This window comes from Fusarium oxysporum, chromosome II (assembly GCF_013085055.1).
Source record: "Fusarium oxysporum Fo47 chromosome II, complete sequence".
NCBI classification, from domain to species: Eukaryota; Fungi; Ascomycota; class Sordariomycetes; order Hypocreales; family Nectriaceae; genus Fusarium; species Fusarium oxysporum.
Window position 1 is genome coordinate 1,340,202 of NC_072841.1, and position 27,701 is coordinate 1,367,902.

The following is a 27,701-nucleotide window of genomic DNA, read 5'->3' on the forward strand; positions in this document are numbered from 1 at the left end:
CCGCTTTTTTTGGAGACTACCTTACCTACCTAAGGTAATGTAATGACCTTATCGGGAATACGACTCATGCTACACAATAACAAACATGATGTATTAATTGCTTATAACGTCGCGGACTGTGTTTACTCTGTGCCATTCTTGACTGCCTTCGTCAAAGAAATTGGTCCTAGACAGAGTTGGAGTTGTCAGCACACGAAAAGGCAGCTGATCCTCCTGACACCTGATAAGAGTCAATAACACCAATAACAGATCCATATGTTCCAGCAATCATCAGAAACATTCCAGAAAGAATGATAAAACTGCTCCATATAACCATGAGAATCCACTTTAGAGATCTCTCCTGCTTGCCTGCGCTCCAGTTATCGTATAACCAGAAGCAACCATATGGCTGAAACGTTTGCAGTGTACCTAGGAGAGCTCCAACAAGAGACACGAGACTTCCAAAAACAGGGATTGCACTCGCTATTATGTAGGCTAACAAGGCTGCAGCAAAGGTCAGGCCTAGCCATGTAGCCCAGTGAGTGAGGGTGTTGGCTGTGAGATGCCTCGAGCCTCGAAGGACTCGAACGAACACGTATTTTCCTGTAACCTATAGAGCTTTTGTATCAGTACTCATTTTGTTCTAAGGCTGAATTTTATTCATATCAAGTACTTACATGAGCATTGATGGTTGCACCAACGATCAGACCTGGCAAAGCAAGGCCGTAAGCAACTTGCTTAATAGTCTTGCCAGCCGATCCCAGAGCAGGCGAGGCAACATAGGAGCCACAGTAGTAGTAGATAATAACTCCCACAATGATATATGTCGCAGTTGCAACGGACTGGCAGAGGAGCATCGCTTTGGTATAATGGCGCGGATCGCGCATCTCTGCAGCAATAGGGAAGAATAGGGGCGTGCCAGCATAGGCAAAGACCATTGTCGAGAGAGCCGACATTGCTTCTGTGAAGCTCGGTTTGCTATATAGCTTGTAATCGGACTTCCATTCGTCTTCGAGGGTCATCTTTGGAGCTGCTGAGGGCCGGTCTTGGATGCTGACGGCGATGGTGACGACATAGACTGATTCTGTCAGTTTGAATGACAACTTTGAGGGGTACTCAACTTACCACCTGCCATAAGAGAGATCACTCCCACCCATGCCAGCCAACTTATGCGGCCCAGGGTGCGAATGCTTGCACATAGAAAGACGATCATGGCGGCTACTGCGACAAAGGTAGCTGTGCATGTCCCATGCATCGACAAAGCATTGAAACTGATGGAGATACCCAATATTCCCGATGCAGAAGCAAATATGGTAACTTTTACAGTCATTGTCAGTAGCGAACTCAAACGCTGGGTGTCATCACTTACACAAAGCAAAGCTGATTCCTAGGAACTCTTGTCCAAAACGTCCAAACAAGATACCGCCTGCATCATCAATACCGTATACCTCACGGTGTTTAAGCTTGAATGTTCCAATGATATAGTCTGACCAAGTGGTGATGCCTCCAATGACGAGCAGACATATGAGTCCGGGGATAAGACCCAGAGTGTGGAACGCCGATGGGATCGAGAGGATGCCCAGACCGATTTGGGTCTTCATCATAAGTGCAGAAGTGCCTAGCCAACCAACCTGTTGGCGTCAGTATTTGATACGGCAAGAAATATGTGTGGGAAGCACTTACATCTCGGTAGTTGGGTCCATCTTCTGTGATATCGCCAAAGACCTCATCATGGGCGACGGTTGGGCGAGCCTCGACGTGATTCAGACCTTCTTGTGAAAGAATTGGCACTGGATCCAAGCCCCTAGGCTCTCGATTGTTGGCGTGTACGATACCCATGTTGCTTTCTTATCCAGAAGAAAATAAGAAGAATGAAATGTTGCCAAGATCAAAATGATAGTTGACCGTATATATCCTTTCAATATCTCCCCTCACGTATTCGGCCCGCCAGAACTCTACTCTCTGGACCCTGAACGCTCATTGCTCCCCTATAAACTTTCTCGATGCTCACATGGCGTTTCGCGTTTCTATGATGAAGTGGTTTTACCGTATCAGAGTATCTCTATCATCTTGAATGTCCAGCTCAGGCATTCATATCTCCTCTAAGCCTATCAGAGCGGAATGCAGAAATTACTATTCCTTAAGAAGTCCATTCTCAAGACTCCTGTGTTACTCAAGATTGGCCAATTTCCTTAATCTATTTGCTTCGCCGTGAGGGGACGACTGCATAAAGTTCGTGGCTGTATTGTAATGATGTACTCGTATCATCCCAACTGGCCCACTGGTCTTTTGCATCTTCGTCGGGTGTTTGGGGTCACGTTTCTACCTATTAAAGCATGCAATAAAAAGTCATGCGTCTTAATTATAGCCTGCAATAGAAATCTCAGACTAGGTTTAGATGATTTTAGGGCTTGCTCATCCTCAGTTTTGATCGCCTTATCAAGTTTTTTCCACCTCTTATTAATTAATCAGAGGCATGATATATTTCTAGTGGAACTCTTCCTGCCAGCTGTCTAGGTAGTTATGGATTATCATAAAGTCTAGCAAGATGCTGAGACTCGTTCCACTAACTGCTCCAACGGCATGTCAGATCGGGGTATTAATAAGTAGTATTATCATATTGGTGCTCATATTATACATCCTTGTTTCAGCTACTGATGCCATCAAAAACTCCCATGTCCTGAAACATACACGCAAGTCCATTCCAGTCCAAGTATTTTGTACAATAACTTCAGCAGACACTCAAAGAAAACACCAATCACGATATAACAAACAGTGCTTGAACAATATGCAGATTAGGACAAAGTCCTCGAATAAGTATTGCTGTCAAGATAGTCCATTATTGTCATTAAGCCATCAATGGGTGAGGTACCAGTCCAAATCCCAGATAAAACAACAGTAAAAACATGGGTATCGATATGTCAACTCCATGGCGCAAATCAGTTCCCTTTCCTTTCCTTTGCCTCGAACCCCTCATCCTATGCCTCTTCATAAGCGGATGTGTCCTGTTTCCCAAACCCAAACCTAAACCCAGTCGTGAATATTGTCCGTGAAATACCCGGATGTTCCCTTTTTCTAATACAGTCCCGCTTACGCCGCGCCCATTATGCTTTTTTTTTCGATATGTTTTTGTTCGTATACTTTGAGAGAGGGGTTGTAGTTGGTGATCGTAGGTGTGTGTGATCGATGATGCCGAGTCGTTATAGAGTAGTAGTGGTGGTGTTGGCGGTGAGCATTTGCTGCATCTCCTTGAGCTGCTCAGCAGTAGGGTCGTCGGAGATCCAAGGACCCTTCTCTTCCTCAGTGGCACCGTGAAAGCCAGCAGCTCGCTTGAGAGTTTGGACGTCGAGGTCGGTGACATAAGACTTGCCATCAGACAGCTTGATGCGGACCTCGTGGTCGGTGGAGAGCATCATGTCGTCCTTGGCAAGACGACGAGGGCCATCAAAGACAGCCATGACACGCTTCTTCATGGTCATCTGGCCCTTATCAAAACCCCAGGATGATGGGTAGTCGCGACGGTTCTTGCGGCTGCGAGTCTTGGTTCCCAAGGGAACACCACCGCGGGAGTGAGTGACACCGCGAGACTTCTGGACACCGTTGGCTGGGTTGCCCTTCTTTCTGGTGGCAGGGGAGGAGTTGCTTCGGGGAGAGCTATCATCATCATCGTCGCCACTGTCGGCATCTTCATCATCATGGTTTGCCATGACAGTGTCTGTGGTAGTGGGGAGGTTGTTCTTCTCCAGAGTCTGGTGAACATCCTTATCGTTCTCAACCTCGGCAAGGCGCTTAGCGTTAATAGCTTCAGCAGGGTCCTCTTGCTGAACAATGCGCAGCACACAGTCGTCAAGATGCTCGTAGAAGTCCTGGGCATTGGAGAAGGTCTGTGAGCAAGTGCTACACTTGCCAGTGGCATCAGGAGCATAGCCAGTCAGCTTCTTGTTTGAGTTGGCACCTGCAGAAGACTTCTTTCGGCTGTTAGGTGGAGTCTGCTCAACACCATGAACTGCAGTCAAGTGGCGCTTGAAGACGTCGGCACGGTTAAAGGACTTCTCCGCAGCAGAGCCGGAGCCTGGGCAGAAGCCGCAGACCATTGTGCCTTTGTAGTGTGTGAGGGTGTGACGGTTCTTGTCATACTTGCGAGCAAAACCCTTTGTGTGGTACTCGCAGGTCTGAATGGGGCACTTCTCAGGACGCTCAGTCTGGTGAGTGAGCATGTGAGCCTTCAGGTCCTTGAAGGTCTTGCCGCAGTCGGGATAGGTGCATCTCTGCTTCTCCTTAGACTCGTCGCTGCTATACTCGCCTGGTGTAGGTGGGACGAACTGGGTGACGCTTGGGGCACGGATATGGTTATGGTTCTGAGTTTGACTGTGGTTATCCATTGGTGCACCGTAAGGGCTGCTGGGAAAAGTGGATTGGAAGTTTGTGGTTTGGAGAAAAGGTGAAGAGCTATTGGTCCTCATCATGTGAGGTTGAGGCGAAGAGGAAGAGGCAGAAGGAGAAGTGGGATATGTGTGATGAGGATTGGCATTGGTTTGCTGGAAGTGACTGTCATAGGGAGGGATCCCCATAGGAGGACGAGTAAGCTCTGGATGAATCAGAGATGGGTCTGTCATGATAGAGAAACCTGGTTAGCGATCTACTACGGTAACAGTACAGAGACAGAACAGGCAGTTCAGTGCTGCTCAGGAACGGAACGGAGAGTGGTGGGAGTTTGGGATGGTCGCGAATGATAGAGATTGCAACGTCAAGTCAGCTGAGCTAGGCCCAATATGGGTTTCCAGCTGGCCACTGCCGATGAAAAGCAAGCAAGATCGCCAATCGTTTGACAGCGGAGAGGTGACATCAAGCGCCGATTGGGTTGACGTGTGTAATGTCTCAGTTGACAACGGAAGAGCCCACAGGCTAAATCGTTGTTTAAGAAGACATGAACGTATGATGGGAAGTGGGACGTGATTGCAAGGGATAAACTCTAAGAGGAAGCAGAGAGAATGACAAGATGATGATCGGCCACCTTCAACTCGGCTCAAGCTGAACTCAATGAGCCAAGAGAGCCGACGACCTAGTAGAGACAGGCGCAAGCGCAAGCGCAATCCGACACATCGTTTTGTCATATTCAAAGCAGCGAACCGAGCAGGGGTTCAGAGGCACTAAGCATCTGGTGGTGGGGAAGAGGCCTCAATCTGGGTCTCTCTCTGCCAATGCCCTTGCGAGGCAAGGGGAAAGGGATCGCCGAACTCGAAGCGAGTAAGAAATAGCTCTGAACTTACCAACAAAAGCCTTTGCTGCCGGGAAATCGAAGCTGAGCTCGTCCATTCCGGAGCTAGGAAACGACGCAAAATCGGATCCGATGTAGTCACTGCCCACAATTGTAGGCTGGAGCCCGAGGCCTTGGGGAGCCCACTCGGGCATTGCACCCATTTGGCCATGGTTTGATTGGGGAGATCCAATTGCCGAAGACGTTGTTGACGCTGCCGAGGCTGTGGAAAGGCTTGATGAAGGGAGTCTCATGTCTGAAGATTCATCTGTGTACATGCTGGGTGATGCGCGGCTGTTTAGCAGGTAGTTGGGGGCCTCGGCGTACAATGAGGGCTCGACAAAGCCCATGGATGAAGCAAATGCATCTTGGCTGCCGCTCTGCTGTTGGAAGCCAAAGGCATCGGCAGGGATGCTCACGTCCATGGGTCCCGAAGTGAAGATGACGTTGGAGTCCGTATATCGGGCAAAGTCCTCGGCGTCGGAGTGATGAGGGAACATGGCGAATGATGTTTCTGTCAAGGCTGTCATGATGTCTGTGGAAGAAGGGCGGAAGACAGAGGTTTGAATGTCGGCAAGGTGAAGATGGGAGTTGTGGTGGTCAAGGTGAGGACGGGCTTGAAGCAGTTATAGCTCAAGCTCGGGTTGCAATCACCTTTATCTATAATCGCAACACAAAATGTCAGGTTCAGAGCTCCAAGTCAAGGGGGAAAGAGTGGCAGAAGCGGGGATTTTTCTCAACGTCGAGGCAAAGAATGAGTGGACGTAACCCGGGGAAGCTTACCTGCACTTCGCATTCCAGAAACGGAGCGAGGCTTGAGGTGAGTCGAAGTCTCGAGGGTCTGAGATGTTTCTGGTGGATGTGGGTTTAGACACGAGAAACAATCTTCTTCTGGTCGGTTTCCTGGAACTCGTGTGCTATTGACGAACTTTTCTGTGTTTCGAGAAGGAGGAGTGTTGCCAGGGTGCAATTAAGAATGCTCAGTTCACCAAAATGTGTTTGAGAAGAGTTGTCTCAAGGTGTTCGTGGTGAAGGTGAAGTCAGAGATGAGGGTGATGTTAGTGCTCGGTGGATGGTGGGAGGAGCACTATAGGTCGAAGTATCCAGAGACCAGTTGTTAGACTGGTCTTATCGTCTCGGAGAGGACAGACAATGGTCTTTAAAAGAAACACTGTCGTGATAGATTGACCCTTTAAGGTTGTCGCTGTCGAGTAGCAAGCTCTTGCAAGACCCAGCGAGAGGGTTGGGGGCTGCCAACGTAGATATAGTCAAGGCACCACCACTGCACCTGCATTCGGGCCCCGTCCGCGATGGATCGGCTCTCTCCAGTTGACAGACAACTTGAGAGGAGGCTGCTGGGGTAGAGAGTGTCCCAGAGGTGAAAGCCATGTACGATACATCGGCCGGTACATTGGTAGGGCCTAGCTCACTCTAACCTCAAGCCTCTAGGGCCCAGCAATTGAAGCCAGTCCAGGGGAGGGAATCAGGGGGGGAGGGTGAGCCCACCACCCCATCACGAGCCAGCTAGCTCAAGCCCAAGCCTTGTTGACCAGGCCTAAAAAAGACGAGGAGGGTGTGTGTGTACAGGACGGACAGCACAGCCGTGGGGAGGTCTAAAACAAAAGGTAAGAAGGAAAAAACAAGTCCAACTCCATAAAATGGCAGAGACAGAAACAGAGACAGAGGCACGCCAGCGGCCCAGCGCCATGCAGCGCCAAATAGCGCCAGCCTGCCTCAGAGTGTAAGGACCAGGGAGAGAAGAGAGACGGCACATTGATTCATTCAGTTACTCAATTGAAATGTGCCTGCCGTAAAGTACGGTCGATATGTGTACGCATGTACTGTACAATACAATCCTGGACTGTGTGGACAATTCCAGACTTTGATATTCAAGACATGTTGCATCCATGTCTTGGGGGCCTGGATTTCGGGAGGATCATTATCATTGAGGGGGAGCAGGGACAATGATTGAGGCGTATCGCCTCCCGCCTTTCCTTATTGCGAGATACGGAGAAAAATCGCTCCTTGAAGAAAATGGTCCGCCATGTATCACCGCCCTCAATAATTACCTGGAGTTGCGGCTTTGTCTGTCCTTGACGTCGAAAAGGCGGAGGTTACAGAGCAGAGTAACGTTTTGGTACGGAAACATGGGGTGAACCAACGACCCGACCGAGGCGTGTGCGTGAGAAAACAAATTGATCTACGAAGACGCCAATGAAAGAAACTTGCGTCGTGAGTAGCAGTACAAAGAAGAAGGCCTCCTAGATGGACAGGGTTGATATTTGGCAGAGTGACGGGGCGATTCCAAGGGTTGACAGAGGAATCTCTCAGGCAGGGGGGCTCTGCTTCAAGTCCCGGTACTCGGAGGATGTAGCTTCCGGTACGTACTGACGACCCTAGCACACCTCACACCTCCAGTCTCAAGGACACTCCACCGACCGCAGTCGATGGGTCCATCGTCGCCTTTCCCATCTTCAGGGGTCTCCCAAGGCTGTCCCACGTCACAACCCTCTGTAGACTGTATCTAGCCAGTGCCGTACCGTACCGTACCGTACCGCTTCCCCTCAGAATATAGCATGTTTATACGGGCTGGATGTCACCAGGTTGCTATTCGTGGTCAGCCAACTGTGACGGTAGTTTTAAATCTAAATGAAGCTATTGAATGAGAGTTGCGGAAGTCTAAACTCAATGCTAGATGCAGATGCAGATGCAGCAGAGCAGGCAAGGCAGAGTTTACCTATGAACTTAGACCCCGTGCGGCAACCATCGTCAATCTTCCCGTCCATGTTTCGCGCGGTGATCCGCCTCAAGCCTACCAAGCCTACCTATAGTAAGTGCCTAACCAACACCGTTTGTCGCTACTTTATTGTAGGTACTGCGTTGAACCCCCCTTCTTCTTCATCATGTCCCAATCATCATCCCCTCCCTCCCTTCATCACATTGCGGCCAATGATGTCCTCCTGATCCTCGATGAGTCTGATCTGACATGGACCAGCCCGTACGTGAAGGTAAGGTTCCAGGATGTTGGGTCAAATTATTTGGAGTCTTCAATCACTTGCAATTATGCCTCTTCGCAGAATATCCCAAAGTTGGTGATATTGCTTATAGGGAGTTGGTGCTTGCTTTTTACTTATTGCTACTGTATCAAACACCACGGCATATCGGCAATTGACCAAACAAGAAGGCGATTGGTTATCATGTCGGTAAAGCAAAGTAAGCTCTAAGCTCAAAGCTCTTTGAAACTATCGGTAGACTTCACATCACATGCGCAGCATTCCTCCGTTGCCTCAATGAACTTACACATGCAACATTCTAAGCGTCTTCAGGGTAAGTCCAGCAACACTACCCGCCCGCGTCTGCAGATATCTGGGGCCGCGAGACATTGAAACCGTCTGTTAAAACGTGGTGGTTCGAAAAAGAGGCTTTGCCCGAACGGCGCTGGTGCAAAGAAATGGCAGATATTTTTATCGATAAACCAATGCACAACCAACCCAGATGTAACCCATCGATGCATCAAATAGTGCTGCCCTACTCTGCCCTGCCCTATGAACAGAGGGCTGTGAATCAATCAATCAATCAGTTCCTGGGACCAATTATATTCCTCGGTTGCCTGATGTCTCAATCGGCCCCGAGGCCTGGGGGCGCAGTCCGGCCTCGCCCGTCTTCCCAAATCTGGGACCCTTGAACGTAGGTATTGTCCTCTGATGCTCCCCCCTGTCTCTCCCTCACCCTCAAAACGTTTCCCGACGTGGTCGCTGCGCCCTTGTCACTGGCTCCATCGATTCGCACGTTGCGTTGCATCTTCCGGGGAAGGCGTACCAGCATCATTCAGTCAAGTCAGTCAGTCAGGGTGGTCAAAGCGTTGGATTCAAGCATATCTTGTTTTGCTATTCCCAAACTGGGCACTCGTGTCTTCAAGTCCTTGCTGACCCGGAAGATCACTGCTGTCAAGAGTTACTCATTTGAGCATGCCTGTCAATGTCCCTGCGCTCACAGATCTCCATTATGACAGAATGTTACTATCAAGTGTTTCATACTTGGCCTAGCCGGTCTGCGGCAATATTGTCTCCATCTAACGTACATAGACCAGACTAAGATGAACTTCAGAAGCCTCGCGGAACAAAACAAACGCCTAGTACCACGTTGACAATGGATGTCATCTCCACATGGCGTCGGCTCAACATGGCGCGCAATGAGACAGGCATCGGAATGTTTACATGCACTCAACTGGACATGATCAAAAGCATAGGAAATTATGGCGGAATCTAATTCACTAGCAGACAAACTTCTAATTCGATCAATTGTTCTAGGTGGAGTCTAGGAGAGTGAGGTATCCACGAGGGAAATGATCAAAGAAAATACCTAAGATCAAGTTAATTAGACCTGCATCCCCGGAAACGCCATGTAATGTCTGGTCCGGCTTACAATACTGCCTCCAATACATTATCTTATTAATGCAAAGCGGTTGCTAGTCAAGCAACTTGGCGTTCCACTACTTGTACATGCCTTTATTGATCAGGATAGGTACGAAAAAAGGTGTTGCGATGATGGCTGTGTCTTGGGTGCCAGATGCATATGATGTGTACCTTGGGCAAACTTACAAGTCTTGAGGCAGGCATCCATCATTCATTCGTAGGGCTTAGCAAACCCTGTCTCAAATAACCTTACCGATAGCAGGAATCGTCTGTCAGAAATATGGACTTCTCTGTCTCCCAAGCGGACCTTCTTGTCTGAATCCTCCCTTTCATCCGAACGCCATGTCCGGGCGACGTAAAACGGTAGAAGACGCCTCTAGAACGGATATCATCTCAAGCTTTGTTTCCTCAGAGGTCCCTCCCACTGTACCGCATGTTGTGCAGAGTTCCTGCGTTTGTTGGCGGCGGCAGTGATGGGTTCAAGTTGGTTCTCGGAGACGCAACTGGCTTAGCGTTGCGGAGTTGTGTAGAGGGCTGCTAAGCCATCATCGACGGATATGCACTTGTTATTGGATGCTGTGTACCAGCAACCCCTTGACAAGAGCTTGTCAAGTTGTTGTGGATGGTGGGGGTTTAAAAAAAGAAGCGGGATGGCTGTGCAACGCATCTGCTACTGGATATTTTGACGCGATTAAAACATTTCAAGAACGAATCTGGGGTGTGCTGTATAAGTCAAAGAACTATCGTAATGAATTTTAGTAACTGCATATGCTTCTTGGAATCTGAAAGCGAACTTGCATCTGTGAAACCCTTTCGAGTCTAGCCTAGGCATTCTTCTCAAGGCAGCAAAACCATTGCAGCTACGCCGCGATGTATTAATGCACGAGGGGCTTTCATCACTGGGTAAACCGCTTACCAGGGATGCAGTTGCATGGCACATCGATTGATCGAGTTCCGGTGAAGATCCTTATGACTGGTCCAATGCTCGTCAACGTCATACCCTAGCATCCTGGTGAAAACGAGATACACGAGACACCGGGTACGGCATATGGATGAGCACTTGACCTTCTCAAGTAGGCAACTCTTTCTCCACGATCCATCTCTGGTCTGCCAGGCAGCTCTGATCCCGATTCCAGGAGTTCTTTCGCGGTGCTGCCTGAATACAGAACCTCGCAATGCATTAACTATACCCTATCAACCCAGGCCTACTACATAGCGTCAATGAAAAATAATAGTTGACATGGAATTTGATTGATTACTCTCCGGAGTAACACGCACACCTTGTCATCCTTTCCGTACAACTCTGACACTAGCTCATCATCAACCCTTGCTTCGAACTGTTCCAGCATACTGGAACGCTTATATGTAGATGCATAACAGAGGTAATATTGACGAGACAAATAAGCAAGAATACCTAGTATGTTCACCGCTAGATCTTTGAGGTAACAAAAGCAAAGAAAGACATAATTGGGCATCACTCACAGGACTGATCATCAACATTACTACTACCATACAGTAGCATTTTCTAATGCCTAGTTGATAAGTACGTACCGGAGAAGGGGAAGATGTCGACAAACATGAACAGGGGTTCAGAAGTGGATCACGAAAAGGAAACATGGGATCCGATGCAGCGGGTCCTCTCTCCCATCGCATAACTTGACCAATGTCATCGTGCATCTTCCCATTAGTGCTCTCTACGTATCTATCACTCACTCACTACCTAAGGTAGGTATCATTTTTTGCTTTGTTTGTCTTGATGAGTTTCGATGAGATGACTGCTTGAGATCTCCTAATCATCAATCAATTCCCACTGGCCGGTTCAGTGGCTGACTGGGTATTCATCCCTGGGTCAGCGTCAGCCTGCATCGGTCATGGCCGAATTACCTAGATGGTTTTATGTACCTATTCCAGCAATCTGGCACTCCAAGCATCTTCATCCTCACCCTCAAACAGCATGCAGATGCAGGCGAGGGGTTCCCGAATGAGACCCTACTGGGGGAGCCTTCACCACCACGACGTACAACGAGCCAATAGGGCCAGCTACCCACTGGACGTTTACGGTATCGGTTATGCACAGCGCGGTTTATGTATGTGCACGAACCTTGTACCGCCCGGCACTGTACATTAAAATGGGTGCAATTGTATGCACACAGCCATCTCGACGTGGCACTGGGGTATCGAGTACTCAGCCCTATCGAGTCTCTGCCCTTACATGGTGTTGCTGGCTGTAGCTTCTTTTGTCTTGATGACCGAAGCCAAGTCGTCATTCTCAACTTCTCATCAATAGACCGCTTTCAACACGCATCGCATTGCTGACAGTGGTGATATACGAAAGTAACCATCCATCGCACCGCAGGCTGCATGAGTTGCACAAGAGTAAGACGACGACAGTATCAAACACTACCACGACAACCTCCCTGTGGCTACTTGACAGTTGGTCCCAGCCAGCCACAAATTAACCGTTTCGCTCTGATATGTCTGTTTGCGGATGAGGACCCTGAATCTCATCTTCTCCCCCGTTTTACGACCGTGCATCGGGCGGCCGCTCCATTGCAGTCTGTCTGGCATCAGAAAGACATCTCAGGCTCTGACTAGGGACCTTGCCGCATGGCTTGGGCTGTCTGAGTCGTGCCGCTGAAGGTATGTGTTTCAAGGGTTGAACAATCCGCGACCACTCCCATCGATGGATAGGCGCGAATTCCGCAGTGAGCGGCTTTTCCGCAGTTTTCATTTGCTTACGTAGCCGACATTTGCTATTCCCACAGCCAATCCCAAGCTTACCATGCAGCGGCTATTCCCGTTCAGTCAGGGCAGCCTCACACCTCCTGACCCCTGCTTAAGGCTTGAGGGGTTGTGTTGCAGGTGGAGAAGACCCTGGGCATCACTCATCCATCAAACAACAGAGATCCGCCTTGGCGTTGACCACACACTTTGGAGGTAAGTCACATCTCACTGTCTTGATGCTTCCCCCTTAGCCCTTGCAATATCACTTCCGTTTCGTGGCATGGAAGGTTGTCATTCAATTAATACACTGAGGTTCTAGGCCGCCTGAGACTACAGCTTCCGTTCTGAACGGTACGAGTGGCGCCATTTCGAATGCCGGCAGTTGAGAAAGGAGAATATTATCGTTTGATGAGAGCACGAGGTCAAACCCGAAATTTTGGGCTTGGTTCGTCACAACGCCTACAGACCGAATAGCGAGGACACCACTACCCCGAATTCGCCTTGTTGTATTGCATAGGTACGAATTGATGCATTGACAAAACATTGCCAATCAGAGCCATTTCTTATATTGAAGCAATGACGACAGTATTTGGTTCTCAAAGGCTTCAATCAAGCAAAGTATGCTTTGCAAAACACAGCCTTCACCGCGGTCCATGATAATGTTGCTCTGGCTTCATATGCACATCCACCTCCATTGGACGGTAGCCCAGGATCAACACCTATCCATTCCTAGTGGGGTGTGTTCCTCAATGACGGGAAGCCCCGCCTAACGCTACAGGAGGGTGTGGCTGATTGATGGTTGATGACGCTAATGATACTAAAAGGTCGCAGCACTAAAAGCCGAGCTCCTCCAATCTCTGGGATCAGGCTGGCGCGTAGGGCTGAGCACAGGCAACCCAACAAGATCAAGTGTCCGCGGTACGTACCTGGCGTGATCTGCGTCAGAGATGGAACGGAACTCTCCTTGCAGTTCAGTTACAGTTGAGGTCAAACCTTCAGTGAGTGATTCACTCAAGGCCCCACCCCTGTAGCCTCAAGACTCAGACCGACGGCCAGACCAAGCGTCTCATGGCCTGTCATTGGATTCGATGCCAAGCTACTCTCTAACCCACCCTTTGACCTTCCGATGGGTGCCCAGATTGGTAACGAGCGCGAATGCATCTGCAAGTTATCTCTGAATGGTTCTGTCTGTGCTGTGTCTCTCAAAACCATGGATATTGGACATTCATTGTAGCATCACCGTTATCACCGCTACAATGGCTGGGATCCAATGGCGATGCCGCTTATTACCACCCACCTTAATATTGGCGAAGTTTTGAGAGTTGTCTTTTCATCAATCATGTGTCGTCGTTGACGATGCTCTACACCTAGCCATTGGACATACGATGGCTATCTGACATGCCGTACCTCTCGGGCTGTCTACTCGACACAGTCAATTTGCATTCCTCAGCTGAAGCAGAAACGGGTATTCTTCCTAAAACAAAGATGCTGTGTCAGATGAAGCGAGTGGAAGCAATGCATGTGTCTTCTCAGAGTGCTCGAATGAAATGCGAAGCAGCGCTTGGAAAGTCAAGAATAAAAAGCAAAACATAATGATAAACCATCATGAATGGAGATACCTCCATGCATACCTGCTCCACGGATCAAAGACCTCGGCACCCGCGCTGTCGCTGTTTGGTTCAACCTGCAGTGGTGTCCACATGGGCACCCGGCTCACATTCCAGCGGTCGGCCGCCCCAAGCAAGCTGTCTCTGAGACTCTGAGTTTCTGACCGTTGACCCTGTCTCTTTGGGAGCCTCTGATTGGCTGTCACGATCCTTGTAAGTCGATAGAGTTGCCAAGCTCTCTCGGCTTCACCGATGCGCGATGCGAATAAACCACCAAATCTGACTCTCCCGCCGCCGCCATTTCCGTGGCCTACGCTCTGCTGTGTCCTCTTTTGGGGACTGGGTTCATCACGGGGTCCTCCATTCGGAATTGAGGGCCAAGTCTCTGCACCTGATTGCTTGCATCATGACCAAACATAGCCCTGGCTCAGAGAACGGCCCCCACTGGACAAGCGAGACACCACCAGCACTCTCAAGTTCACCATCCTTCGGAACATTGATGCTACCTAATCTCCAAGATCTTTGGCTGTTGCTTTTTTGGTAACTCGGAGCTTTTGGCTGAAAGCCCACCTATCCCGCTACAGAATGTGTGATTGAACCTTGAGTGAATCAACATGTGCTTACACGAGTAACCCAGTTCGAATTCAGATCACCATTCTCCCACCTACAATGCGTAGCATCCTTCCCTCGCCAGTTTTGGTAATTTTATACCATCATCGATATGTCGTATTGCTCGTGTTGCTGAACTGAGTCTTGGCGTCGCTTCAATCCTGGCTCCTGTCTTCTAATTCATATCTCTCAGTAGCCTTGCTTAGGTACCTTGTCCCTCAGTATACCCATATTTACGAAGTACTGTATTCGGGCTCGTACCAACCACCTGCAAGGAACAATAATGTTGTACAAAGAAATGTCTGGGCAATTGGGTCCTACCGAGGCATTGACGCTGATCAATGCTTGTCCTTGGGGACATCCAACAGTCCGAGAGCTGTCAAACTGGACAAGATAGCCATAGCTTTTGGGTTAACAAGGCTGCCGTTATGCCGTCTATTGTCTCACAGACTGAACGCCAGAAATCAAGGACAGGCTTTGTCGATCATCCACAACCGCCGTATTATACTGGATCGTCCTGGCGTCTAATGGGCCTCGCTCCACGGTATCACATACATATCCACTTCACTGTCGGACCGTATCATATCATGAAAGACATCATAGACCTTCAGTATCCGATGGACGATCTTCAGGATCACCAACAGGTACCACCGTAATGCTTCCGCGTTTAGTTGCTATCGAAACTGGTAGGCTATCATTGTCTCCTGGCGCTCCAATCTCATCCTGCATCTCATCTCCCAACAGAATCCTCTCCTGGGGGTTGTATAGGCAATGGGATACCCCCACCGAGCTCGATTGCCCGTCACTCGGCGAGGGAATCAGTTTCCAGCGCAGAAAGGCGTCCTCAAGACACTGACAACGCAAACAAACTCCACCGTCCTGCATGGCCTGTGTGGGGGCCTAGTGTCCGTTGTGTGAAACACTCAGAGACGCCGGTAGAGGTTGAAGCGCTTGAACTTGTTCTCCTTCGCCGGTAAACTAGCAGTGGTCTAGGCATTAATCTCTCCAAGGGATAGCCTTGTAAAAGCGAGGACGCGGAGGCAGTTTGGTTCCAAACTTCCAACTGTGGTAGCCTTACGCGAGCGCCACCAGTCTAACACACAGACTAGGTCGATACTAACGACCGGTAAATAACGCGATCACGGCCTAGGACAAGGAGAAAAATGGAAGAAACAACGGCAGTTTTTTACATGGATCAAAGTACACAGGTACTGATGTTGAGCCGCCGTTGTCGCTCGATATTAAGGGCATATCGCGGTCCAGATTCGTTAAAGACACTGCTTCTCTGGGATGGTGGCCATAACCTCGGAATATTGAAATTGGCTTAATTGATGCAGGTGAGCATCGATGTCACTCTACCTTTATCATTGTTCGCAGTCTAGACTTTAGGGACGGCACTTGGTGCCAGCGGCCTGGACGCCATTCAGCCACATCCAGACTGTCGGACTGAGTTGAAGCTAAATGTGCTCATGATGGGCCACTTGTGAATCAATGACCCGGCTATTTGGTTACTGGGAGATGTACGAAGCTACTGTACGAGGCCATGAACTTTCCATCATTCTGCTGTTGCACAACGTATGATGTTGAAATCGGCGGTGTTGGTTCATGTTGTTGATTCAAGTTCAGTTGTCGTCAAAGCACAATTAATAAGACGCACATCTTATAGGCACCACGAGACATACAGCTTAATCCTGGGGTATAGCAGAGACCTGTTAAGGTGCTGGATCCCAGTACGCGGGGCATTGGCTGAGATGTTGAGAACCCAATCTCAATGTGACGTGCAGACTATTTTGGCGAGAACAGATTCCCGTCTGAGATGGCGAGTGTAGCGCGGGAAGACGACAATCCAGATGCTGGGAAGTTCCCTGCGGACTCTTAGCATTGGCTAGGTTCGCACGTCGCAAAGTCAAAGAGGCGTGCGGATCGATGGAAGCCAATATTCCCGTGGTTTCACATCGTCACATTAATAGAATGCAAAAGTGAGTGACCCGACACAATGGATTGATGCGCGCCTTGCCGCTTGTGAGCCGCCCCCCTGTCAATATTGGACATGGACTGGACTATACTGGACTGGACTGGATAGGACAAGGCTTGAGATGCCCTATGCCCTCGCCCCTCGAGGATCTTGGGCCACGTGTGGGAGTCGTGATTGAAACTGACAGGGGGATGAAAGAGGGGGGAGAGGGAAACAAGAGAGAGAGGCTCGTTAATAAACCCTGCTTTGCCCTGTCCCATCTTGCCCTTGAACCTGGCCCTGTCGTTGAGAGTCCCGACGCCGACGCTTTTCGGGAGTGTTCAGAAGGCAATACAATACAGCTGCAATGTATCCTGCATAGTCCGATGTAATTCATCATGATGTTACTCTGATCCTGGAGCTTGTCATGGTTGGACGGGCCCAGAAAACCAAGACAACAAGACAAACCAATATGTATGTATGCGTGTGACTACTTCGGACTGTCATGCATCCGAGATTATTGCTGCAGGTCGACATTCTAATTCTGTATCTGAACTGCGCTGTCTGTACTACGCACAAGTCTATCCTAGCCTTTCCTGCAACCCTAAGGTAGGTGAATGGTACCACTAATATTCTCCCCGGTCGAATCGCACGCCTCATTCCCAGACTCGTGGGTGTTCCGGTTGCCTTTTTTGCTTGCCAGATCACCAAATTCGCCTTGTGCTACCCCAATGTCGGTCGAGGTCTTTCTCAAAGGAGGGAGGGTGTGGATGCTGCATCAAGAGTGATCCCATATCAAGAGCAGCTGCAGTTACACTGCGCTGCTGAGCGATTGATAGTTTCATTGCCATTGTCAACTATCTACCGAGTCCCGATACCGATACGGTCATTGTGAACCCCACGGCTAGGCTTTCTCGCCAGAGATCAGTGACTGAATCTGCCTACCATTGCTACCAACCTACCTTAGCCATACTCGGCATGACGCAAGGGGAGCCTTGTTCTGATCTGATAGACATGGGTGAGGCTCCTTCGTGATGTTGTATCGCGAAGATGGGGAACGGGTCAGTTCCGTCTATTTTGCCCTGCCAGAGAGTAAAATACTACTCTGATCACTAAACCCATCAGGAGATTTCCGCACCACCAGATCGACATTGGTAATGGAGACTCGTGCTCTTTTCCATAATAGTACATACAATGCGCGGTTGACGGAGAGTTTGGCTAACAGGCTCTCGCTTGTATCAATGAGACGAGTATCCATCGTGAGTGCTACCAAGTCAACATGACCTTGAGAATGGGTTCCGAGAGCGAGCGTCTAACTAGGGTCATACGCGGGGTTTATTGAAGTCTGATTTAACTTAGATCACCTTATCTGAGCCATTCGAATCACTGTGACGTGGCGAGCAACGACTACCTATTCACTAGACGCCGTTGGAAAGTGCAAGTCCAGGCTCGATGGCGATCTACTGTAAGGCAAGTTTAGTACCTCACAGTGTACTTATCACTCTGCTGCACAAGCTCTTTCTGGGGGTTGATGATTTACCTTTTGGCCACGGGAAGCTCCTTTGGACCTTTGGTTTTAGTGTGATTGTCAAGCTTCGACGAACCAGAGTCGAGCAGTAGCAGATCAGTAAACCGTGGCGTACCCGAATTAGGTCTTGGGTGGCCTCGATTACAGTTGAGAGCGGCATTGATTGACTTTCAACTTTCCACTGTCCGACCCCTCCGAGCTACGGATACAGACGCCCAGGCCTTGTTCTTAGGGGCTCTGTTGACCCCTAGGCCCTGGCTCCCAACCTGCCTTGAGCCAATCTTTAGGGGCGGGTTGCGACCCTTGCTTTGGCGCGTGACAGCGGGCTTGGGACTTGGCTATGCTGGCTCGGGGCGCGGCCTCGCCTAAACGCGGAATAGCTTCCGTCTTCCATCTTAAGCTCGCCAAAGAGAAACGGGGGCCGGCCGCTGGGGAGACTAGGCGCCGTTTAGACATGAAACAATAGGTCGCGGAGTTTTTTTTGGGTTGTGTAAACAGCCTCTTTCGGATAATAGAGGATGAGGCTCACAATGAGATCTCTAATCTAATGTTGGTGATCATCACGATGTTCACAACTCGGCGACGCGTGTTTAGGACATGTTGATAACACTCACAGTTAAAACACCGCTATCCCTTGCAGTAGTACATGACCTCAATTCTAACATGCCTTCGAGGTTCAGAGTGGTACTACTTGGTATGTGCCCAGTTGTGATCTCCTGCTACGCAGCCTATATGGTTTAGGGTAAGCTCAAAGCCCCGAGATCCAAGTATCTTTTATACATTCGCAACTTCACTTCTCCAACCCCATCCCCCAATGGCATCCTCTTCGAGCCTCTTCATTCCTGACGCTTCACAAATCTTAATAACTACGTCTCTAACGGCTCTCACCTCATCTACACTGGCACCTCCATTGAGTGCACCCCGCAAATGCCCCTTGAGTTGAGGGTTCACCTTTAAAGCTTGGCATCAGTATTACACATGGCTTTAGTGCAGCCCAGTGGCTGCTCAGAAAACACACTTACATCTTGGGGAATGAGACTAGCAATGAGTACGAATGAAGTTTCGGCCGGTGTAAGCACATCAGTGTTGCTGAGTACATACCCATATGTCAACCTCGCCAACAAGCCCAAGTCTGGTGCACCTGACCAGTCTAGTTGACCCATTATACGTCTGGAAATTTTGCCATATATGGCTTCGAAAAAGGTTTGTCCTCGCTCGAGCACTTTTGCTGGTGCAGTATCGTATATGTCCTTATGTCTGATAGATATACCCGTTCCTGGTTCGTCTAGTAGGTCTTCAGGGGTTGTGGACTTTAGGGACATCAGAGCATTAATCGACTATCCGAAAATGTTAGCATCGAGGTGAGTTCATCATACTCGTGACCTGCCAACCTTGGGCATGCCTCCAACGGCAGAAGCTTTTAAGAGGGCTTCTCTGAGACGTCTAGAGATGCGCAACTGATCGTCCCGGCTCGGAACACCGTTCCCAGTAGTGTCTGAGCCTTCCCCTGTGGCATTCTTGAAGACCTCTGGCAGCTCCTCCGGCCTGTTGAGGGCCGATAGAGTGGTAGCAGTGATAAAGTACCATGTATTACGTGGTAGATTTGGTTGCTTTCGAATCGCTGCAAGCAATGTTGGCGTAAGGATGGGCTTCATTGCTGTCATAATTGTATGCGATATCTAGGAATTGGCCTATAACAAGAACAAGCTCAATTGCATCTCTGCATTGACTCGACATCGCGATATTTATACAACCTCTGTCTCACTAAGCTGATAACTCGTCTAACTTTAGGGTAGCCACTTTTGCTCAGCCATTAGTGCCCCTGGTATTATCAATACCTAGACGGGGAAATATCGGCACTACCTTACAGCACCTTCTCACGTCGTCAGAGCAGAATCACGTGCGTTTGCTCGGCCCCTGCGTCATCGGTCGTGTGTCTCTGCTTAACGTGGCATCAAGTCGTCGGCTGTTCTTTGATACAGTGAAGTAATTCCAGCACATTCACCAAAAGCTACATATACGAATCCGACTCAGCCATGGGAATAGAGGAGTGATTGGTTACTTTTTTACATTTTAACAAGTACCCAATTTATTACTCATCGTTCAACTCCCATGCCCAAGATGCGACTTGGCTGGTATGCTGGGGTAAGTATTACTGTGGTGGGAGAGCTTGGGGAAGCTATATGGAGCTATAGCTGATCACTCTGGACCAATGCTAACATTTTGCTTCACAGGCCTCGACGGCTCTCGCGGGCGGCGTTGTCCTCTCGGCCTTCTACCAGAGGGCCAACTTTTACTCGGCAATGGTATATCTCGCTCAGAGCAACTTTTGTTTGTTGGTACGTTATCCCGCGCGATCCTGGCACCGGAGTTGTTGCAGGATACTGAACTCATCATGTCCAGGTCTTGGTCAACTTTTCCTTCCTTGTCTACAGCAGCTTCGTTTACGGTCTTACACGGATGTTCTTTGGCCCTCTTCGCGCCGTCGAAGTCGAGCAACTAACCGAACGTGCCTGGTTTGCGATCACAGAGACATGTCTAGCAATGACCATATTCCGCGAAGAGATAGGAGCCTGGTTTCTGGTTATGTTTGCAGCTCTGGTGACAGGCAAGGTGTGGGGATGGATTGGTGATGGGAGAGTTGAGGTCCTTGAGCAACAACCGCCTGCGAACCCTCGCTTGTTCCATTTGCGACTCAGTGTGTCGCTCACGCTAAGCTTCATCTACGATATCTACATTCTCCGATACACGATCAATACCGTCATCCAACAAGCACGACCCAACATGATGGTCATGTTTCTTTTCGAGTTCGCAGTCTTGGCCACCAGTTCATGGCGGACGGCAGCCCGGTATGCGCTGTCGTTGACGGAGCAAAATATCCAGGAAGCGCAGAAACGTAAGCGTCTGGCCGAAAGGAGACAAGAGGTCAGACAAGAGCGTGAGGCTATCATCCGACGACGTGAAATAGCGGCTGCCGCTGGCGAAGAAGTTTCGGACGAGCCACTGCCCAACGAGGACGATATCGATGAAATGGACATTGAAGTACCAGGCTGGTCTGCAAAGGGAGAGTTTGTCCTCTGGCTGGACCTTATCACAGGTATGTTGAAAACAAAAAGGTTTGGAGGGGCACTACTGACATTGACAGACTTGGTTAAACTTGGTATCTACATCGTGTTCTTCTTCATGCTTCTGGCTTTCTATGGACTGCCCATTCATATTATGAGGGATCTCTTTATGACAGCCCGGGATTTCATTAAGCGCTTGGGTGCCTTATTGCGATATCGAAAAGCCATTCAAGAGATGAATCGTTATCCCGATGCAACTCAGGAAGAGCTTGAACGCGAGGACACCTGCATTATCTGCCGCGAGGAGATGCGGCCGTGGGATCCAGAGAACAACCCAGGCGCAATGGATAGAATCCGACCCAAGAAGTTACCTTGCGGACACATTTTGCATCTCGGCTGCCTCAAAAGCTGGCTCGAGCGACAGCAGGTTTGTCCTACTTGTCGAAGCCCTGTTACTCTAGGCGAGACAACTCCTCGTGCAGGTCAGAACCGGGCTGCTGGTCTTCGAATTGAGCTTGGAGGCAGGCGTCCTGCGAACCAACCAGCAGCAAACCCAGGAGATGCTCCCGCTCAGGGGCAACAGAACGGAGGAGCACAACCTGAACAGCGGCCAGCTGGTCCTCGTATCTTCAACATTGGCCCTCTTCGAGTGGGATTTGGTGCCAACGGACAACAAGTCAGAGAACTTGCGCAGCAATTTGGCGTGCCACCAGCTGCTCCCAACCCTCAAGGGCTGGTTCCCCCCACACCGGGCGCTGGTACCCCTATTGTTGCTGGTCAGGCTGCTCCTGCGACTCCTCTTCCTACTGGAGATAACTTGCAGAATGTTGGAAACTTGATCAGTCAAGCAGACCAGCTGATCCAACGTGAGATGCAGTCGTTGCAGCTTGCGCATCAAGAATTGCAAACCATCCATCTTCTCCAGGCAGAGTTATACCGTCTCAGACAGAGACAGCAACACCCAGAACAACAACCAAATATACAGACACAGGCTATACCTCCTACTGCGGTACCTCTCCCCCAACCTCTAATTCCCCAGCAATTCCCTATGACATCCCAGATGTCTATGCCTCCAGGCTTCCCCCAATTCCCAGGCATACCTCCGCGACATCCTAGCCCCCTTATGGCTCGCCATGGTGCTCCCCTCAACGCCGTACCTATCCCCGCTGGCAGTGCTGAGCTCCCAGAAGGCGTTGTCATCCCTCCTGGCTGGTCTCTGCTTCCTCTACAGCGTCTTGATGGCGGCCAAGCCTCGACGCAACCTTCGCCGCAGGTTGGCCCTCAGGCAACTGTTGCAGATAATATTAATGTACCTCAGCCAACGTCGACTGTGAGACAGCCCTCGCCAATTGGTAGCCGTAACCAGGAAGCTCAACCGGTTGAGAACCCCTCTTCTACGACTCCAACTGAACAGCGCCCCCCTCAACTTACACCACAGTTCACACGGGCGGTTGAACCACCCCAGGTTGTTGCGCCTAGCCCTCGCATGCCCAATTGGGGCGGTTCAGCTCAACTGTTTGGCAACGGATCTCGCCTGGATCATGCCGACCCTGTAACGCAGAATGAGCCTCAGGCTGAAGGAAGCTCAAGCCAAATTGCCCCTGTTGAGGCGACGTCTCAGCCGAGCCCAACAGCTGAACATACACCACAAGGCACTCCGCCATCCCATAGTGATGAAGACGAGGGGTCTGGAATTGACTCAAAGGAGAAGGGCAAGGCGAGAGCCGTAACTGTCGAGGAGGTTGAGGATGAGGAAAATGTTAAGGACTAGTTATGCCTTGGGTACCAATAGGCATTCTATGCATGTATCATTTTGCACCCATCTCTGTTGGTCTAGTAAAGACCAAGACTGCATTTGTATTTCCCGATTGCTAGCGGCATGGAGTTCACAGGAGTTATGTACTATTTGTTCGTCTCAATGGCATGCATGACAGAGGAGCTTCACCCCGAAATATAAATTTGTTGAAGCCAGTATTGTACATCTGAAACTTGGTATGCAAGCTACCCAAAGCAATCCGTAACTATACAAGTATGAGTAAACCGGAAAACACCGTTCCATGATGAATGAAACCAGTCAAGGCACGCTGATGAATTGGTGCAGAGCATTGGTGAATCGAAAGCGCGCAAAACACAAACGTAGCAACAAAGCACGAACGCAACGAGACATGCAAGAAGGTAAGAGACCAGAGAGCATATGGGTGAATCCAAAGATGATTCAGAGGTAATTTCCTACTCTTTAACGACACCGTAAAGGCGCTGCCATAGTGTCCATATTTCAACAAAAAATACATCCTCCTCCTTTCTCTTCCTCTGCCATTGACGGGGAAACCTCGAAACTTGTTGACGAGATGGCACAAGGGAACCAAAATAGCAATGACAAACAAAGAAAAGCTGACCCACGTCCATGCCGCACATACTCAAGTGCCCCTCGTCGTACCTATATCTATTACCCATGTCCGTTCATAGCCATGAAACGGCAACGCATTAATCATTCCTTCTTAACTCTTCACCATCCTCATTTGTCGTAGTGGGAGACGATAAAACATTCGATGTCTCTCCCTTGTTCAATGGACGTAGCTGGTGCCCAGATGACCTGTTATGCGTTAAGGGCATCTAGCTCCCCCTCCTTAGGTGGCAACGGCGTCTCATACTGCGGTATATCTTCATCCTTCTCCCAGGCAGCGCCAGGCCCGGTATAGCTCGGTTCGGGAATCGTAGTCGATTGCGAAGTTGATTCAGGTTCGAGACGGCCACTGCTCATGTCACGCAAGATGCCTGCCGACCTTTCGCCTTTTACCGGCTGTGGGCTGAGCACGCCTGCAGCGGACTGCGCGACATAAGTAGGTGACTTGGCATCACCCGAACCAAAGGGTAATGCACGTGTTGGAATCTCTCGACTCACTCCTTCTTTACCCTCGTCTTCTTCGCCACCGAGCTTCTTTAACAACGCATCCGATTGCTGCTTAGCAAGCTTCTGGAGCTGTGCTAGCGGATCCTGGTGATGTAGCACCAAGTCAGTCACCTCGCACAGGCAGTCTGTCGGTCTCCAACGTCTCCCATGCACACATACCCAGTCAGACTGCGTCGGCACGCCTTCAGCCTCAGGAAGCTTCTTTGCTGCCTCGTCCTCGTGTTCCCCGTCGTCTCCTGCCCAGAACGAGTGCCGCTGAATTGGGGCTGGTGTGACAGGCAGGCTGGGACGTTCTGTAGCGCTAGGGAAATCGGTGAGTTTCAGGCCGCGGTTCTTAAAGTTGCTCCGATCGTCTCTCCATGCACCAGTTGATGGGCTCTTCACGCGCCCTATCGTAGAGGTCGAACTCTTACCACGTCGATGACCACCATGCAGGCGATCAACGTACCGCTCGATCTCAGGCACCTCATCCCAGGCGTTTGTGCGTGTGTATGACGTCCAAGGGTCTGATGGGGTAATCTGTACTATCGGAGTAGATGCATTCGACTCGTTCTTCGCCCCAGATCCCGATGTTGTCACCTCAGAAGGCTCTGTAAGACCTTCAGTTTTCACTGAAAGCTGAGTTGTAGATCCTGTGCTAGGGTCTGAGCCGGACTCTCCAGGGGTAGGCTCCGGTTCAGGGGCTGGCGGTTCTGGTTCCCCAATGAATGATCTGGTTGGACGAGGTCGGTTGCGTTCCCACGGGAAGATCTCCGGAGCCGGCTTTGATCGTGGAGCTGGCTTCTCCTTTGGCACCTCATACCACATATTCTTTGGGGGACTTGGGTATCGTTCAGGCGGGATAAACGGGGCTGTATCGCGTGACATTTCGTAATGAGTGGAAGGAAAGTTCATAGCCTCGGGTTTCGAATCAGCAGGAGGGGGATGTCTGGCAAAGTCAGTGTCTCATGTCCAATTAAGCACAGCATTTCCAACGATGATAGGCCTACCTCTGAGCATCCCAATCATGCATTGTAATCGGGGGTGGCTCGTTCTTTGGTTCTTCGTGGTGATCGTGCTGATGTTCAGACGCGTGTTGTCCGTGATGCTGTTCATGGTGTTGCCCAGGAGCTGAGACCGGCTGACCACTAGGAGGTGCAGAATGGTGATCATGATGAGCCGAACCAGAATCTGACCCATCATGATATCCTCCACCATGGTGCGATCCTTCATGATGCCCAGATCCTCCTGAGTGATGGTGTCCTGAGCCTTGCTCCTCCTGAGATGCATGGTGTTCGTGACCTGGAGCTGAATGATGCGTGCCCTCAGCTGAACCGGAGCTGTGGTGTTCACTGGTAGAAGACTGCGCGTGGACCGGCTGAGGGTGCCATTCTCCTTTGGTGAAATATTGGACATATTGAGGAGTTGAAGAGGCATTGTCAGGAGAAGATTCCTATGAAAATGAGTCAGACACACAACATCTATCCGCAGAATAATTGAACTTACTTGATGTCGGTAATGCCTATCGTAGACTGCCCACCATCGTCCTGTCATCTCACCGAAGGGGTTATTGCCAGAAGGGGTGTCTCGACCAGTGAACCATGGCTTGTTGGATCCGATGAAATGCACCATATTAATACTTGATTGGAAGTGTCGATACGCCGGGACGTATTGGTAGTGTGCAGATGGTGTGACGTTGTAAGTGAAGCTCAATCGATGATACCGTTGACCAAAATGCATGTTGATGAGGCCTTGGTCGGCGCCATCAAACGAAATTCCTCTCTCAGCCATGGCAATCATAGCGTAATAGTCGCCCATATTGGGTTCTAAAACCATGACACCAGTGTTGAACAAATCTGGCCAGCCGATGTCGGGGGCAGCTGCGAAGGGATGGGGCGTGTCGAAAAGCTCGTCAGGAGCTCGATATGCTACCACATCAGCGTCGATGTAGACAATCTTAGAAAACTGTGTGAGTTTCCATAGATTGATCTTGGTAAACGCTGAATGCAGGTCGCCACGGTTCATTAGGTACAGATTGGCCGGGTGGTCATTGCGAATGCGCGGCACAGGGAAGATGTAGTCGTAGACCCTCTGGAGCGATTGTATCAGCATTGGCTGACTCGAGGACAGGCAGACACTCGGGAGGGCTTACCTTGAGCTGCGTAATGGAGTCAGCGGACACGGTATCGAGTGTGACCAATACTGCTAGCTTGCGACGGGCTCCTGCATCGCGAAGAGAGTGAGCGAGAACGAGTGCGCCTAAAGAGGAATTAGTCGAGGTCACATAGAGCGACAGAGTCAATTGACGAACCAGGAAGATAGGAATCGCTTAGAAGAAGCTATTCGCAAGTTAGAAAGGCAATGTCGGCAAGATCAGACACGGAGAGGACGAACCGTAGCATAAACATGCTCTCCAGCACCTTGAGCAGCCATGACGACGTAGGACAGGAGTTGACCAGCTGCTAGACGAACCTCGGCGCAGATCGTCCAAGTCAGCTACAACAAGTTGAAAATGTCGGTCAGCAACCCATGGATGAAGGTTCCAGAGAAGTCGTAATATTGCGATCGATCTGAAGAGGCGCGTTCGTCGACTCGAGGCGAGGGGTCCAAGTCCAAGTCAACAAGAAGGAAGAGAAAGCTCGCTTGGGTCTAGCAAGGATACTGTGCGTTAGTGCAAACAGAGTACGCAAGGTAAGGTACTGCAGTGTATCCTTAGTGTACACTAGGTTCTGAAACAATACAAAAATCTCAAGTAACCTATATCCCTCTTTTATCTGGAGCCAAAAGATTAGGATAGAGTTGGAGGAGGAGGAGGAGAGAGGGGGAGAGGCAGAAGAGGAGAGGCAAGCGAAGTAAAAGTCAGGCGTGACGTGAGAAGGGCAGCAACAGCACTATTTGGGGAGGTACTCGAGGTAGATCCAATGGATCCAATTGATGTGATGATCCGATGATGTCCCCGGAGGGGGAACCTGCTAATCCATGGAAAGTATCCGTACCTTTAGCTCACCTGGGGCCAGACTCTAGCTCCTGTGGGTCGGTCAGGTCGCCTAACTCTTGGACTAAGGTATCCATCACCTGTGAGGCGCTATCACTATGTCTCAACGGGCAGGGCACGGATGAACGTCAAACAGCTCCCTGTAAAGTTAGTGAGATTCTTGACCTTACTCTGTAGGTTCACCCGAGATGGCTGGCCGTTTACCATGGTGTACCTCAGATCATCAACAGCAAGTAACCTGAAAAAAACCTCATTCGTTTCGTTCAAGTTACACCTGAAGTGAGCCTTCAGGTACTAAACTCTACTTCAAGCCACAGTGACCCTGAGGAACTTTGCCGTTCTAGAAGCGCCGAGGCCAGACACTCACTCTATTTTCTGCCATTCAAGGGCAACACCAGCACGAACACCAGATAAAAGTAACCCAATTGCTGTTGAATGGTCCCCCCACGTTCGTACAGAAGAAATGGAGGGTTCACAGCCTCCAATTACACAGAACCTGGGGCCGTTTTGGTGTTCCCTACGAGCCTGAGTCTGCTGCCCAGCCTGACGTCCAGGGCATTGCATCTCCGTATTTCGGGGCGGGTTTCCGCTGGTGGCGGCTCTAGTGAATCGCCACTAATTTCAACGGCTGCACGATGATGGAATTGCTGTGAGCTTAGCTTAGCTCTCAGGTAGCTT

The 27,701-nt window shown here is 50.0% G+C and overlaps 5 protein-coding genes across 5 annotated transcripts; 1 reads left to right on the forward strand and 4 right to left on the reverse strand.

The window, feature by feature from the left end:
* Window position 1: 1 nt before the first annotated feature.
* FOBCDRAFT_247727 (transmembrane amino acid transporter protein-domain-containing protein) lies at window positions 2–1,818 on the reverse strand (the record flags this gene model as incomplete). The annotated part of the gene is made up of 5 exons (XM_031172880.3): window positions 2–589; window positions 657–1,057; window positions 1,105–1,296; window positions 1,349–1,610; window positions 1,663–1,818. The coding sequence occupies 5 exons, from the start codon at window positions 1,816–1,818 to the stop codon at window positions 167–169; spliced, it is 1,434 nt and encodes a 477-aa protein (XP_031049665.2). The 3' UTR covers window positions 2–166.
* Window positions 1,819–3,179: 1,361 nt separating this feature from the next.
* On the reverse strand, window positions 3,180–6,625 carry FOBCDRAFT_236539 (uncharacterized protein; the record flags this gene model as incomplete). The annotated part of the gene is made up of 5 exons (XM_031172881.3): window positions 3,180–4,588; window positions 5,250–5,852; window positions 6,020–6,077; window positions 6,110–6,153; window positions 6,388–6,625. 5 exons carry the CDS (start codon window positions 6,623–6,625, stop codon window positions 3,180–3,182), a joined length of 2,352 nt encoding a protein of 783 aa, XP_031049666.3.
* Window positions 6,626–18,666: 12,041 nt separating this feature from the next.
* Window positions 18,667–19,858, reverse strand: FOBCDRAFT_154274 (AhpD-like protein). The gene is made up of 3 exons (XM_059608370.1): window positions 19,465–19,858; window positions 19,096–19,410; window positions 18,667–19,024 (listed from the first exon to the last, which is right to left on the reverse strand). The coding sequence occupies exons 1-3, from the start codon at window positions 19,735–19,737 to the stop codon at window positions 18,848–18,850; spliced, it is 765 nt and encodes a 254-aa protein (XP_059464084.1). The 5' UTR covers window positions 19,738–19,858; the 3' UTR covers window positions 18,667–18,847.
* A 186-nt stretch (window positions 19,859–20,044) lies between these two features.
* FOBCDRAFT_175927 (uncharacterized protein) lies at window positions 20,045–23,107 on the forward strand. Its single transcript, XM_031172888.3, has 4 exons — window positions 20,045–20,218; window positions 20,308–20,412; window positions 20,477–21,170; window positions 21,219–23,107. The coding sequence occupies exons 1-4, from the start codon at window positions 20,186–20,188 to the stop codon at window positions 22,907–22,909; spliced, it is 2,523 nt and encodes an 840-aa protein (XP_031049673.2). The 5' UTR covers window positions 20,045–20,185; the 3' UTR covers window positions 22,910–23,107.
* Window positions 23,108–23,734: 627 nt separating this feature from the next.
* Window positions 23,735–26,781, reverse strand: FOBCDRAFT_287875 (uncharacterized protein; the record flags this gene model as incomplete). The annotated part of the gene is made up of 7 exons (XM_059611712.1): window positions 26,423–26,781; window positions 26,340–26,367; window positions 26,181–26,287; window positions 25,569–26,119; window positions 25,039–25,481; window positions 24,209–24,993; window positions 23,735–24,133 (listed from the first exon to the last, which is right to left on the reverse strand). The coding sequence occupies exons 1-7, from the start codon at window positions 26,459–26,461 to the stop codon at window positions 23,735–23,737; spliced, it is 2,352 nt and encodes a 783-aa protein (XP_059464085.1). The 5' UTR covers window positions 26,462–26,781.
* Window positions 26,782–27,701: the final 920 nt, after the last annotated feature.